The sequence below is a fragment of the Elephantulus edwardii genome, unplaced genomic scaffold (assembly GCF_000299155.1).
Source record: "Elephantulus edwardii isolate Elephantulus edwardi_28Jun2011 unplaced genomic scaffold, EleEdw1.0 scaffold00148, whole genome shotgun sequence".
NCBI classification, from domain to species: Eukaryota; Metazoa; Chordata; class Mammalia; order Macroscelidea; family Macroscelididae; genus Elephantulus; species Elephantulus edwardii.
The window spans coordinates 567,993-583,076 of NW_006399898.1; the positions used below are offsets into that span (position 1 = coordinate 567,993).

At 46.6% G+C, this 15,084-nt stretch overlaps 1 protein-coding gene across 1 annotated transcript in view; it reads left to right on the top strand.

Moving 5' to 3' along the window:
* Positions 1-15,084, top strand: part of TMEM132D (transmembrane protein 132D) — a 564,576-nt gene that overhangs the window by 261,241 nt on the left and 288,251 nt on the right. Inside the window, exon 3 of the mRNA XM_006894681.1 lies at positions 10,043-10,189. Within this exon, the coding sequence (XP_006894743.1) occupies positions 10,043-10,189 (147 nt within the window). The remainder of the gene's footprint in view (positions 1-10,042; positions 10,190-15,084) is intronic.

Here is a 15,084-nt window from a genome sequence, read left to right on the forward strand (position 1 = left end):
TTTTCATCTACCTACTCACGTCTTTTTAATGCTGACCACAAGACAGTTATATGAATATTGACAAGTTTTAGTTTTTTCTTCTCTGAGATTGTCATCATGTGAGTTTTCTGTTCTCTTTTGATTCCTTCTTAGATGAACTTCTGAACATTGCGTGTGGGTGCTCACGTGGTTTCGTCACTAGGACGTTCTCTGACAATGGAAAACGTGTCCACTTTGTTCTAAACTGTATTTCTACTTCTGAGAATACTGCCTGCGAAACAGTTGTTACGTGCCATCGAGTCAGCCACCACTCACAGCATCCCTGTCAGCATCCCTTGGAACCTTGCCCTTCGAGGGAGCTCAGAGGCCATCTCCGGAGTGACGTGCTGGGGCCATGCTTGGTTTGCTCACCTGACATGATCCGTCACCTGCTTCGGTCACTTCCATCCAAGATAGGCTTGCTTTCTGGGGATGTGGTGGTCACCCCATCTCCTCACAGTCAGCGTACAGGTCCACCACACCAGGAGATAGTGACTGGCCTGATGTGACCTGGGGCTCCATCTGCCCAGCTCTGCTCGTCTCGCATCTGCTGGGAGCTGGTCTACGGGCACACTGGTCTCTCGGCCTCCACCTGTCACAGCCAGGTGCAGAGGACCAGGTTCTGGAAAAGATGAGATGCCATGCGGGAGGCCTTCAGCTCTAACGTCACTTTAAAAAGCCAGTGAAGATGTCTGTGCTCGCAAAGAAAGCCCAGTTCAGGTTGACTGGGCAAAGATGCCGACATGAGGTGCCCAGGACCATCAGGGGTTCTCAGAGCAAGCAGTGGGCCTGCCTGAAGACTTGACAGTGCTCCTTGCTTTGGCTTGACTCCTTGGGAAAACCTCCAGAGTGGTAGGTGGCCAAAGTGTCCACTGCTTTCATCATCTGTTTCGTTCTTCCTTGGAGTTGGTAGAGTCAGATGAGGATTATCTGGGAGAACCCTTTGCGTGTTTGGTAGAATCAGGGTTGCGAGTACTGCTGTTCAGGTTGTGCACTGCTCACTGTAAACCACCCCGATGCAGACATCTCTGTATGAACAGCGCCTCAGGAGGCTAGTCCACATATATGCACAGACCACGTAGCCTATGACTGTTTAATCAGCCATTTAAACCGCCCCCTCACTCTTCCTAGAACAATGTGGCAAAGCACCACCAAGTGGATGGTTGATAAGAACACACACATTTGCTGTTTACTGGGCTAGAGGCCAGCAGTCTTACAGTGTGCATTTCAGGATGTCTGAAGGGCTGTCCTTTCTTGGGTACTCCTAGCTGCATCTTCACATGGCTGTCCCTCCTCTATCTGTTTCTCTCTGGGTCTCTTCTTTTTTAGAGATAACCTCTCAGCCTAGGTAGATGCCTTGATCCAGTATGACCTCATCTTGTATCTTCAGAGACCTTTTTTCCAAAGAAGGTCATGTTCACAGATACCAGGGACTGCAGCATTCCTTTATAAACCAGCTGTCCCATTGATTCTGACTTGTGGTGACCTGGTAGTAGAAATGCTTCCTGGCATTTCCAAGGCTGTCATCTTGTTTTTATTCCTTTCTTGTTGTGAGCCGTGGAGTCAGATTTGACTGGCACAGGAGACTGCCCACATTTTTTCAGCAGAGAATCTGGTGAATTTGAACCATGCACCTTTGGGATTGCAGTGCAACTTCTTGTCACTAGGCCACCAGAGCTCCCTTGAAGGCTGTAATCTCATGAGAGCAGACTATCATATCTTTCCATCCCATGAAATAGTTGTTATTGTTGCTGTTACTGTTAGGTGTCATTGAGTTGAACTGAGCCTCCAGTGGGTTTTCAGAGGTTGTAAATATCATGGGAAGAGACTGCCCATCTTTCTTTTAAGGAGCAACTGATGGATTCAAACTGCCTTCTCTTAGGTTGGCAGCTCAGCTCTTCACCCACTAGACCACCAGACCAGAGCTCCCTAATGGGAAAGTTTGTGGGCTCAAATTATTGACCTGTCAGTTAGCTTTGCTAAGCGCTTAGCTCCTGAGTCACCAGAACCCCTTCAGAGGATACTCACGCTCATTGCTGTTGAGTTGATTCTGACTTGTGGTGACGGGCTTAGAGCGCCCCTTGGGGTTTTCAAGGCTTTAATTCTTTGTGGAAGCTGATTGCTTGTAGAACATGCAGTGTCACACCCACAGCGAGACTTCAGAAACCACTGCAGTGATGGTCGGCCTTGACTCTAAATGTAACTCTCCACCTCCCTCCCCCAGTAAAATGCAAACCGGCTCCCTCTTCAGGGAGCAGTAGACCCACACTCCATGTCCACTTCCAGGCTTCCCTGTGTCATGGCATCTGGTGGTTGTGTGTCACCACCCTGCGCTTAGGAGAGAAGGGACCCAGTGGATAGGTAGGTACTCTTGAGAATGGAGTGTGTATACGATACTTCAGCAGGACGATGGTATAGAATACTCAGACTACAGTGGTTGTCGTCATCTCATCATTTTCAATGTCTGCATTTCTTCAGAGTACTGAAGAGCAATGATGTCAGTCTGGAGACTAAGGTGAGCCTGATTACAGTTACATTCTTCGCATCGGAAAGCTGAACAGTGACTGGGGATGATTGGAGGAGAATTGATGCCTTCGAGCTGCGGTACTGGAGAAGAGTATCGAATATACTGTAGACTGTTAAGAGAACAAATAAGTTCATCCTAGAGAGGGTAAAATCAGGCTGCTCCTTAGAGGCAAGGATTCTGAAGCTCGGTCTGACATACTTTGGGCATGTTGCAAGGTTGCAAGGAGGAACCAGTCCTTGGAGAGGGACCTCAGGCTTAGGACGGTGGAGGGACAGTGCAGAAGGGGAAGACCCTTGATGAGATGGATTGACTCAGTAACTGGAGTAATGGGGGTTGGTGTGTCAGTGACAGTGAGGTTGGCATTTATCATGTTATGGTTTATTGGCCCTGTGGTGAGAACTTTTGCTTACTTGATGTCACTGTGTAATCCATACTGAAGGACATGATCTTTTGCATCAAGTATCTCAAGTGATCTTTACTTTTGGAAAGGATATAAGGTAATCTTGGGAAAAAAATTCCTTAAAGATTTATAGCTTCAGAAACCAGATTGAGGGTCACCATGAGTTGGAACTGATTTGATTACAGTGGGCTTACTTTGGCTTAAGATCAGTTCCTTATACTAGGCCATCAGAGCTCCCACATAAACGTTGTTGTTGTCATTGTTATGTTCCATCGAGTCACCTGCAACTCATAGCGATCCTATGGACAACAGCTGTGAACCCTGCTCTATCCTGAGCCAGTCTCACTGTCAGTGACACACCAACCCCCATTACTCCAGTACTGGACTTGTTTCCTTGTTCTTTCCCCTTCCCATTGGGTGGAATGGTAATGAAGATAGTGACTGCCTGGGAGCCAAGTGGGATACAACTAATAAAGCCAACATCAGCCTTGACCCACAGGGGAGTAGAACCACTGACCTGCAACACTAGAAACCAATTGTTAACAGGAAGAGAGAAAAGAAAACAAAAGCCACTTTCTTTGTTCTTGAAAGATCAAGTATTTGGAGTCACTGTCACAGCCTCAGAGGCTACCTTCCCTTACTGTGTGATTGTGTTGGGGGTACTGAGTCTCCTCCACCTTACTTAGAGACCTCACGACCATCGCCCAGTCCTGCACCATACTCACTGCCACTGCAGCCGCTGAGTCAGTCCATCACTCTGATGGTCTTGCTTTTTTCACTGATCCTCTAATTTACAAGCATAATGTGTCCCTTCTCCAGAGACTGATCCCTCCTAATGACATGTCCAAAGTATATCTGTCATCCTTCTTTCTAAGGAGTGTCTGACAATACAGTTGCAAATGATGACTTGAAGACCCCTGAGCGAGAAAAAGGGTGGGGACTGGGTTGGAAGGATGCAGAGTATTCCACAAGCCCAGAGGCTGAAGAGCTGGATTCTGGAAGCCAGACAGTAAACGGAGGTAATCAGTTTCAGCAGGACTGGATGAATTTTCTCCAGTTTGTATCAATCCCTATGCCTCTTGACTCAAGATTAAATTCTAGGAAAAAGAGGAAAATTCCAGCTTGGTCATGTGTCCACCTCTAGGGCAGGATGTGAGAAGAACCCGTTGATGGACAAACACATCCTAACAGCCCAGAAATAGGTGAAGTGTGTAAGTCAGCTAACCCAAGATGTTGTGATCCAGAATAAGGGATTGGATACTGGGGAATAAAACAAAATGACTGTCACTACCTTGAGCTATTTTCATGATCCTAATGACATACTTGGGGCATGTTGCAAGGAGGGACTGGTCCTTGGAGAGGGCCATCATGCTTGGAAGGGTGGAGGGACAGAGAAAGAGAAGGAGACCATCTAGGAGATAGATTGATACAGTGACTGGGTTAATGAGGTGTGTTGGAAACAATAAAGTTGGTACAGGATAGAGCAGGTTTCAGGACTGTTGTACATAGGGTTGCTATGAGTCGCAAATGACTCGGCAGCACATAACAACAAGAAGCAGAGACTTTGCTTGGGGTAGATACTCTATAATACTGTTGTGCTTTTTAAACACAATGCACCCTCAAACCAAGCAGGCTTTGTTTGTACAGAACATAGTGCATGTGAACGCCACGGGGCAACAAAGACTGTCCACCCCCCCCCACCCCCATCACCACGGCTGTTAAGTGTAAACACACAGCTCAGTGTTCGAAAATCAAGTGCTCTGTTTCTCTCTGCATAATGAAGCTGTCAGTAGAACCTGCATTTATTGAAGCGCAAATAGATGACAAAGCTTCCTCGGTAGATGTGGGGAACTCAGCAGTCGTAAACAGAGGGAGAGGTTAGCATCGGGTGTGGATTCTGAGGCACATGCCCAGGCTTCATTAACCATTCCTCTTAGGAGGCTCTGGGGCCAGAGTTCCAGAAGGATTAACCTAGCGCAGGCCCCAGATCCCTGAGCTGGCTCTGAGCTTGGTGACCCTATTGTATCAGAGAAGAGCTGAGCTCCAAGCTATTGCTTTTTCTGTTTTCTTGCTTCACCCAGCTTGAGTAGTGGGTTTTTTTCACTGCTCCTTTCTTTGCAAGATTGATTCTGCATGTAAACCATTTCTTAGCTTTTTATATCAGTGATCTTATACCATAATTGGCCTTTTGTGACTGACTTATGTCACTGAGTACAACTTGTTCTACATTCATCCCTGTTTCCTGGTCTCGCATGAATTCTTGATGTATAGTACTCTATTGTGTGAATGTAGCCTAATTTCTTTAGCCATTCATCTCTTGATGGGCACTTGAATGGTTTCCATCTTTTGCTGTTGTAAACAATGCTGCAGTAAGCGTGAGAGTGTGCATGTCAGTTTGTGTCATGATTTTTATTTCTTTGGTAAATATATCCCTTGTGTTGTTATGTTCCATCAAATCGGAGCTGACTCATAGCTGACCCTCCAGCAGGTTTTCAGAGGCTGTAAAATACGTAGGGGGAGGAGATTGCCCTTCTTTCTCCTGAAGAGCAGCTGCTAAGTTTGGACCAAGAATCTTTGAGTTGGCAGCACAATTCTGTGCCACTAAGCCACCAGAGATCCCGAAGGGAAGTCTGTCTAGGAGTGGGATTGCTGAATCAAGTCATCTAACTATCCCCAGATATCTTAGGAAGCACCAAGCTGCTTTCTGTAGAGACTGAAGAAATTGGGAAAAACTCTTCACCCAAGAATACATTAAGATGGCCACCAGACACATGAAGAAATGCTTAAGATCATTAGTTGTTGTTGTGTACCATGGAGTCCCAACCAACCCGTCGGTGACCTACCTCAGGTTATCCGATACAGTAAATCATATCTAGGAGATTTCCCCCTCTTTCTCCTGAGTTTTAGCTGTTAGAGGGATGCAAATAAATACAACGAGATACCATCTTATGCCAGCAAAAATAGCAGTGTTCAGTAAGACAGCAAACAACACATGCTATCAAGAGTATGAGAGGTTCAAACTTTTACACGCTGCTGATGGGAATGCCAAATGATGAATCCATACTGTATTCAGTAGTTGATTATTATGATTTTTTTTTTTTGGCAGTGGATTGTCAGATCTTCAAGGCTTAAACTGCTAACTTCTTGTTAATCTCTCAACACATTATCCATTTGCACCTCTGGGGCACTCCTTCTAAGATATAACCACCTAATTTTCTTACTCAGCGGTACTTGTTGTATATATACACACATGGCACATACACCCCTGGAGATGATTTCCTTCTCTATTTCAGAACATCCACAACTTGCCCTAGAAATGTGTCTCCACTGGTGGAAATCACCTCTCTAGGAAAGACACCTGCCTAATTCCCTGCACTGGATTTCACAAGTTTCCCGGAGGAACGGTGCTATAAATTATAGCTTCCTGTCGCTGCCATAGAATTATTAGCAACAGCTTTTGGGTATTTCACAGGTTAAATAAGCAACTGTGTTCTTTCACAGAAACTTAAAAATGATTCATTGAAGCAACGTGATCAGAATCCTAAATAATTTACTTATGAATAAAGTCTCAGAAAAATAGAAACCCATGATAAACCAGGAGAGGCCAGTACAATGATAATACCCCCCCCATGATGAAAAGAATGTCAGATACAGTTTGATGACCTATTTATTTAAAGCAAATGAGATTCAATGAAATTCCAGAGCACAGTAATTGGGACTGTCTTTAGAATTCATCTTAATATAATAGCAGCTGTCCGCGGAGAGCTGGGCTTCTCTCCACCACCTCTCAGTTGCCTGCTATTTAATTGAGTTTCTGCGAGGCAGGAATCATAGCTGAGCCCTTGGAGAGTTCCAGCCAAGTGTCCAAAAGGTCAGACGGGGCTTCTATGCTGACCTCCAGCTGAACCGTCCCTGCCCAAAATGCTTGTATGGGGCTGCTCGGCTTGGAGAACATTTTTGCCTCTCAGGGCATTTTCCTCCCATGGAAAGCATGCTGCACATAATGATTGTATCTAAAAAAGCCTGGAACTGAGGCCCCAGGACCCCGTGTAAAGCCCCATCTCTCTCCTCTCTAGACTAGTCAGAGCAGTATGTATCCCAGGCCACCAACTAGGAGGATTCCCAGGACCGAGCTGATCCCTGAACTCACAACTGTGATTGGTGACCTCAAAAGGACACGACACAAAATCAGCCTCAGGATGTTCATTGCCTCAAGGGAGAGGCACAGTGGTTGTTAGGTTATGTACTGTCGACAAGGAATCAACCCAGTGGATTCTCAGTGGCCATAAATCTCATAGAAGTGTGGCCATTTTTCTCCCATGGGTCAGCTGGTGGATTTGAATCACATGACCTTGGCTTGGCGGTGCAGCACCTTACCACTAGGCCACCAGAGCTCCCTATGATAAGTTGTGTTATTAGGTGCTATGGAGTTGAGTAAGACTCATAATGACGCTTAAACAACAGATCTGGATCCTGACTCACCCTGTGCCATCTGCATCACCTCTGACATCAGTGAGTGAGCCCATTGCTACAGTCACTCTGTCGGTTCATCTCGTTGAGGGTCTTCCTCTCTCTCAGTTCTGACTCACAGTAAAGATGGTCTCCCTGCCCCTTCTGATCACTGTAGTGACCATTTTAGCTGTCACGACTCTGGCCCTTTTTCTTGGGGATCTTTTTATGCAGAGAAAACAGTCTTAAGTCTGGAATTCAGGCTTCCGAGTCCACCTCCCATCTGTCCACATCAGCTTGGTTCACTCACCCCTTGAAGTCTCCTTCAAAACCTTTCCTGTTTCCCCAAAGGACCAAAAAGCAAAAACACAACAGGGAACATGTTTGTTTCTGAAGCACATAAGTCAGTTTTAAAAATCATAATCTTTTGTAATTTATTGTAATGTCTTTTAACTCTATGCTTCCAATCGATTTTGTTTTCATTTGAAGTTTCTTGAAAGAAAAATAAGGACGTACAAGGAAACTAATTTAACTATTTTAGCCCTGCTCCATCATACAGACTATCTTCAAGAGAAAAACATGGATAACTGAGGAAACCCAGTGAGCTGTCATCTACTCTGTCTAGGGAGGAAGCACCTACTCTATCGGGGGGTGGGGTGGTGTGTGGGACAGGGGCAGTAATAATAAATGGAGTCTGTAATGGAAAAAGCCAGCCCTTTGCTTTTTGTTGTTGTTTTAACTTCTGATTTGGTTTAAAGTGTATAGAATAAATTTATTTTCCATGGGGAAATTCATGCATGTTTTAATTTGAGACATTGATTGTAATCCCCCAGTGGAAACACTTCATCCACTGCCTCCCTGTGTTTACATTTTCACCCATCCTTGTTTCCTGCCCCTTTTCTGCCTTCTCAGTTTTCTCTCTGGGTGAATTCTGCCCTTCAGTTCTTGTATGGTCAATGGTTGTAAAGAGTGTGCTCCTCTCATGTCAGCCATCAGCTCCTAACCATGTCGGTTGGCTAAAGGTTAAGACAGAGCAAAGAATTCAGTGATAGGCTTGAAGGGTGAGTCAGCAGTAGAGTCTCAGTGATGCCACTAGTCTCGCTAAGACGAGTGAGCCAGGCCATTGTTTATGACTTGAGTTTTCTACGTTCCCCCCCTCCCCCCGAAGGACATGCATGGTGATCCTTGGTCCAGTGGTAGACACCATCTAATTCTTAGTCTTGAAGCTGATGGTCCTTTAGTTTTTTGGACTAATTGTTGCTGTGTGTCTTTGATTTTCTTCCCTTTCCTTTGCTTCTGGTGAGAAAAGACCAATAGCTGCAGCTTGGATGGCTGCATACTGTCTAAGCTTTACCAAGCTTTAAATATCCTGGTTGCCGCTCTCTGACCCAGGCGTTGTCTTTGTGGATTAGGTCACACAGAGCACTTACTTTAGTTAGTCTGTTTCTTCCTCAATTCTGAGTGGATTTTAGAGGGTGCAGTGTGCTCTGCTTAATGTAGAATTGTCAGAGAATGTGTAGATTCGGAGAACGGGCTTCAGCCCCAGAGGGTCCTGTGTGAGGTTAGGAAGGCCGGTGTGCCCTGCGGCTACAAGCCTGGCTCACCTTTATATGAACTCAGGGACTCTGAACAAGTCAGCAACCTCCCCAAATGACAGGTTTTTCATCTGCTCAATTAAAAAGTAAAATGATACTGACCCCAAGGGGTTATGTAGGAATTAAATGTGAAAAGTCAGCAGTGCACTGGGCAGAGGCCTGGTGCCAGGGAAGTACTCGATGCATGTTAACGATGGTGGTGGTGGTGGTGGTAACTGTGATAGTGATGGTGACAGTGATGGTGGTGGGAGTAGTGGTGATAATTGCAACGGTGGTGATGACAGTGGTAGTGATGGTGCTAGTGGTGATAATTCTGATGGTGATGGTGACATTGATGGTGGTGATAATGTTGCTAGTGACAATTATGTAGCAGAAAGAGCACAAATGTAGAAGTCAAGTAAACCAGTTGTCTGTGGAGTCAGCATGGTTACCCCAGTAGGGAAATAGAACTTCACATTAGTTTCCTGGGGGGCAGGATATCAGTTGTATCAACCTGTGTTGGTGTATGACACTGTCTAGAGGGGGAAGATTGGTGGTGTTCTGTAGCTTCTTATTGTTAGGGACTGTTCAGTTTATTTTGACTCAGCGTGACCCATATGACAGGCTAGAGCTGCCCTATAGAAAGGAACACTAGTGGTGTAGTGATTGAAGAACTTTGTATTAAACTAAAGGTCTGCAGTTCGAACCCACCAACTGTTCTGTGAGACAAAGAGGAGGCCGTCTGCTTCCATAAGGATTTACAGTGCAATTGTTCTGCCTTGTTCTGCAGGGTTGCTGTGAGCAGGCTTGGACTTGGCAGCAATAGTTCTTACACTAGCTGAGTTTGTGAGCGAGGTAACTTGCACCTGTTCAGGGTCATTGTGGTGCAAGCAGCCTCCTTGGCACAGGCTAGTGCGAGTGAAAGCACATTCGGGTCAGGCGGCTTACACAGCAGCTGCAGGTGTGTGGTTGCTTAACTATGGACCTCTGTGAGCACGAGCCTGTCGCTGGTCCACAGGTCTCGCACTAGAGACTTCGCTCACAGCCATCTCAGACATGCATCCTTCCCCACAGGGCCAAGGTGAAGAAAGGCGTGAGTATCGTCGGGGTACGGGCCAGCAGCCCCTCCATCTGGGACGTCAGGGAGAGCACGGAGCACAGGGGCAAGTATGCACCAGCTGTCATCGTGTGTCACAGGAGACTGTCTGCCTCGGAACACAGGTGAGTCCTGCAGGTGTGTTCAGGTGATCAGCACCTGGACCTCTGCCCTGCCAGACTTGCTGGCATCCCTGTGATCATCACTTGGGTGGGAGGAGGTCATGACTCTGATGTTAGATCACCAGGAAAGATGGGGGAATGCTTCATTTGGGAAAGGTAGGCCTCATGGTTCAGGGTCACCTGTGAGCACATTGTCCACACAAATGGGCTTCCTCCACAGGTGCTCCAGTGTCCCCTCACACCTCTAGTGGTACAACAGACCTGGGGCTGACTAAAGGCCTTGCAAAGCAGGGGTTCCCAAGATCCGACATAGCACTGAGGTGCGTCTGCCTTGCATGTGGTTGGGTGTGCTGTGTCGGCCAGCATGCCTCACACAGTTTGAGTTTATGAGCAGCAATGTAGGAGACAAGGAGATGTGAACAAGACTCCCTCCTGTGTGCCCAGGAACTGGCCTCTGCCTTCAAGCCTGGGGATTTAGGTGGTTGGGCTAGCTCCTTCCATGACAGGTATTTGAAATTTGTCATAATCCACAGAGGTAAAAGAGCTGTTTGGTTTGGGGCGTCATTCTAAATGTGTGTGCATTGGGGGTGTGCAGCCCTGATGAGCACAGCATGCTTAGAGAAAGGCGTGTGAGCAAACACACCAGTGCCGTTAGATGGGACTGACTGTCAGCTCAGGGGAAGTTTGTCTTCGTGTTGGGTGGAGGGTTAGAGAGAGTATTGGGATAAATGCATAGTGTTGGTGTCGTTCTCCGTCCACCTGACTCTGACCATGATGACCTCATGCCCAGGAGGAGGAAAGTCAAGCCCCATTACATCTCCATTGCTGTTGGTATATTTCAGTCAGTTGTTCTGCCTTGATGTTTCAGCCAGTGTGTCTGTCCATTTCATTTAGAATTTCCCTTGTATTTGCGGATGCTCTAATTTATTAGACAAGGTACTTTTGTCTAGTGATTGGGTTTTTTCCAATGAAGTGCCCAGAGTTAACAAGACAAAGTCCAGCATCCTTGCTCCTAAGGAACGTCCCAAATGTCTGTTCTTTGGGCCGTCCATGGCACATTAATATTTATAGACAGACAGATACTTACTTTTATCTCTGCAAGAAGAGGAGGGCTCAACCCTCTGCTTCTCTTTTCTCTGGTGCTGCTTTTGCCTTATATTCTCAGTAGAGCTAACAGTGATGATTACTTTGTGTTCTGGGAGGGACAAAGGGGACTTGAGCCATCTAAGAATGTTGGAGTCACTGCTTCCTGTTCTTGTCATTTTGGCCAAGGAACTGGCGGCATCCCATTGGGCCTGGAGACAAGAGCAAGAAGCCCCCCATGGGCAGGATGTCCTCAGTGGGATGAAGCTACTGTCTTTTGGCCAGCCATGTTAGGGGCTTTTAGAATTTCCCATAGGAAGGAAAAGCAGCTTGATCTCCCAGGGAGGTAGACAGATCGCCAGAAGTTTAGGTCTACCATTCTTGGCCTCTTTCCCCTGTGTCCGCAGCCTCTCTTTAAAGAATCGGGGCCTCTGTGGTTTGTCACGCTATACCTTACTCAGGCATTATTCACAACAGCAAAGAGATGGGAACAGCCCAAGCGCCCATCAGTGATTTAAAAGATAGAGGAAGTAGGGTACAATGGAGTACTAGGCACCATTTAAAAAAATGAAGAATTTGTGAAACATTGCCCAGATGAATCTAGAGGATATTATGAGGAGTGAAATGCATTAGTAACAAGAGGACACCTCTTATTTAAGGCCACCATTATAAAAAGCCAGTGGTTTAAGCTTATAAATGGTCTAAGATCACCATTGTAAAAGCTGGTTTGTGCAGAGAACCACACTAGAATGGTGACTGCATTCTAGCGGAGGGGAGGAGGAGTCATATAAAACTGAGGGCTAGATCATGAGTGAGGAGAACAACAATGCGAATGAGTGAACAAACACTGCAGGTGTTGTAAGTGATGTCGTGGAAGAAATTGTGCACAAGCGATTGATTTAAAAAAAACAACAACACGATGCTTTGTAAACTGTCACTCAGATCACAGTGAAAAAAATCAAAATTTCACAGTGTCCTAATGGAGAGCCTTCTTAGCCCCTTTTGGTTCAGACACCATCCTTATTTCCTGCTCTGATCTAGATGACAGGAAACCCCCCCACACACACACACACCCCTATAGCATGTGTGTGTGCACATTGTGCACATTGTACATATATACCTGTGAAAGTATAAATAGATATGATACAGAAGCCAAACCACACCCACTGCATTGAGATCTGTCTGACTCCCCATCACCCTGGAGGACAGATGCAGCTGCTGTGTAGGGTTTCCAAGGCTGGAAATCTTTACAGACGCAGACTGTCCATCTCCCTCCTGCAGAGCACTTGAGGGGTGCAAACCACCAGTTAGCAACAGAGCACTTTATCCCAGTGCCACCAGTGGTGGCCTCATGATTACCATTTATTTCTCATTATGTCACGGTTTAGGACTCACCTTTGCCCTTAGATGCTGGCCCTGCCCTGCAGAAGAGAACAGTGGCAGGACTTTCAAGGCTGTGACCTTTCAGGACCAGGTCACAAGGTGCCTCTGGGTGAATTTGAACTGCAAAGCCTTGGGGAATTAGCCAAGCACTCTGTGATCTGTACCACTCACGCTCTCCTTCAGGGACTCTCAGAAAATGACCCTATGATGTTTGGAATAGTGAGGGGACCCGGCTGAGATCTGACTCTCTTTTTCTTGACCATAATTGGAGCTGCATCCTATAGAAGATACGTTAATAATGTCGGTAGCTTTTGCTTCTGAATTGGTCTTGCTTTATAAGTTTTTCCTGCTCTGGATTTTCTTAAGTTGTCCTTAAAAGTCAGACCGTGGATGGTATGAATGCAGAAGAGGCGCCTTAATTAACTGGAGAGGCCTAGATGTTGGGTTGCTAGCACTTAGCCGTGGATCAGGAAGTTGTGTTAATGAAGTTAAGCCTCTGTGACAGGTATAATTTGATGGATGAAGGAGACCCTTGTGCTCAGATGAGCACAACAGGAGAGAGGCAGACCTCTTGTTGACTAAGTTTGCTTGCTGAAAACCTTGTCATCCCGGCATTACCATATGAATGTGCTCACAACCATCAGATCTGTTTTGATTGAGCTTTGCTGGCAAATATTATGGAACAGAACCAAAAGAGCTAATTAAGCCCTGTCCCTCAAACTCCATTTTCCCCCCATTCAAAATATTGCTCTCTAGAGCGCTGTGTCAGCTTAGATAACTGTTTGCCTAAACTGAACTAAACACTGAACCGACAGCCACCGGGTCCATCCTGACTCACGGTGAAGCCCCCACAGGCTCTCTGGGTGCTGAGTCTTCTCGGGGCCAAGCTGCCTCTCACCTTCTTCCATCGATCATCTCGTGGACTCGAACTGCCAGCCTCTCAGTTAGCAGCTCAGCACTTAACCCAGATGTCTCACTGACAGGGAGCCACCTGTTGTCGTGAACTCATCACTGCCTCAGGAGTGTGGCCCCACGTTCACCACAGGGAGACGTTGGATGATTTCAGATAACGGCCTGAACAGGAGCAAGAGGCACACAAGCTGTTCCGTTTTCAATCACAGCTTGTGATTGATGAGATGCTCAACCCCTTATGTAAATAGTGGGTCCTGGAGTGCTCTGTCACTTGCTAATAGAGTGTCTTGTCGACAGGCAAGAAAATACCCAGAGTATCATACCTGCTCATGATTCGTTTCCATTTAATCCAGGTGATAGTTCTTGTTTAAAAATTCAGTTAAATGAAAACAAGAATTGGCGTAAGTAAAGCAGAAGAGAGAGTTGTCGTTGAGTAGACGGTGACTCCTGGTGACCCCTCTGTCAGAGTGCAACTGTGTCACACAGTCGATGGTGACCTCTCAGCGGGAGATGGTGACATCGCTCTAGAATGCCCTCTGATCTGGTCTCATTAACTACATAGAGGTGGGGATTTACAACTCAGGATAATTACTTTCTTCTGAGAATCATGGCCCTGCCAGGGCGATGCGTGTTTGAGGCACACGGTCCAGTCCTCGAGGGTACTGTTGAGTCGGCCCTCACCCCCAGCAGTCCCGTGGACACTGGAACTGCACGTCGTGCTGTCCTGCACCGTCTTCACCACTGTTTCTGTTGGTACCCGTGGCTGCAGCTGCTGCGCTAACCCATCTCGTTGAGGGTCTTCCTCTCCTCCATGGAGTTCTACTTTACGACGTGTGAGGCCCTTCTCAGAGACGATCACGCTTGGTAACAGTTACCATAGAACCTAGCAAGAGAATCGAGGAGGAACAGGCCTCTAGAAAACCTGTCCATGGACGTCCATAGCAGGACTCCTTGTGAGAGCGAAAAAGTAGCTGGTGAGTGAGCACACAGAGCCGGCTAAGTCCCAAGGCCCTCAGTCATGGAAAAGGAGAAGTGTGCAGGGGTGTTTGAGGAAGATGAAGGGACCCAGGAAACAGGATGCGCATCAAAGAACTCCGACCCCAAAAACTAGTTTTTTAATTTTGGGTAAAAATTTGTTTCCCATCCAACAATCCATACGTGTTTTGCATCATGTCATTGGTCTCCCGTAACTGCCTCTTCCCTCTCCCTGCCTGGGCCCTTCATTTCCATTCATCCTCTTTTTCCCTGCCCCTTTCTGCCTTTGGAGCTTGGCTCTTCAGCAGATGCCGTCCTTTCAGGTTTATGGGGCCTGTTACTCTGAGGAGTTTGACCCTCCTTGGTGTTATTGACCATCTTTATGGGCCTGACTGTTGTTTGACCGTCAGGTGATCACCAAGGTGAGTTCCTTTCCAGATTGGGAGGGGGCCTACAGGTCACTGACTCAAGGGCTCCACCAACTCCATCAGATCAGTAAGGTGGCTCACTCCATGATCCTGTTCACTCAGAATGTCTAGATTAGG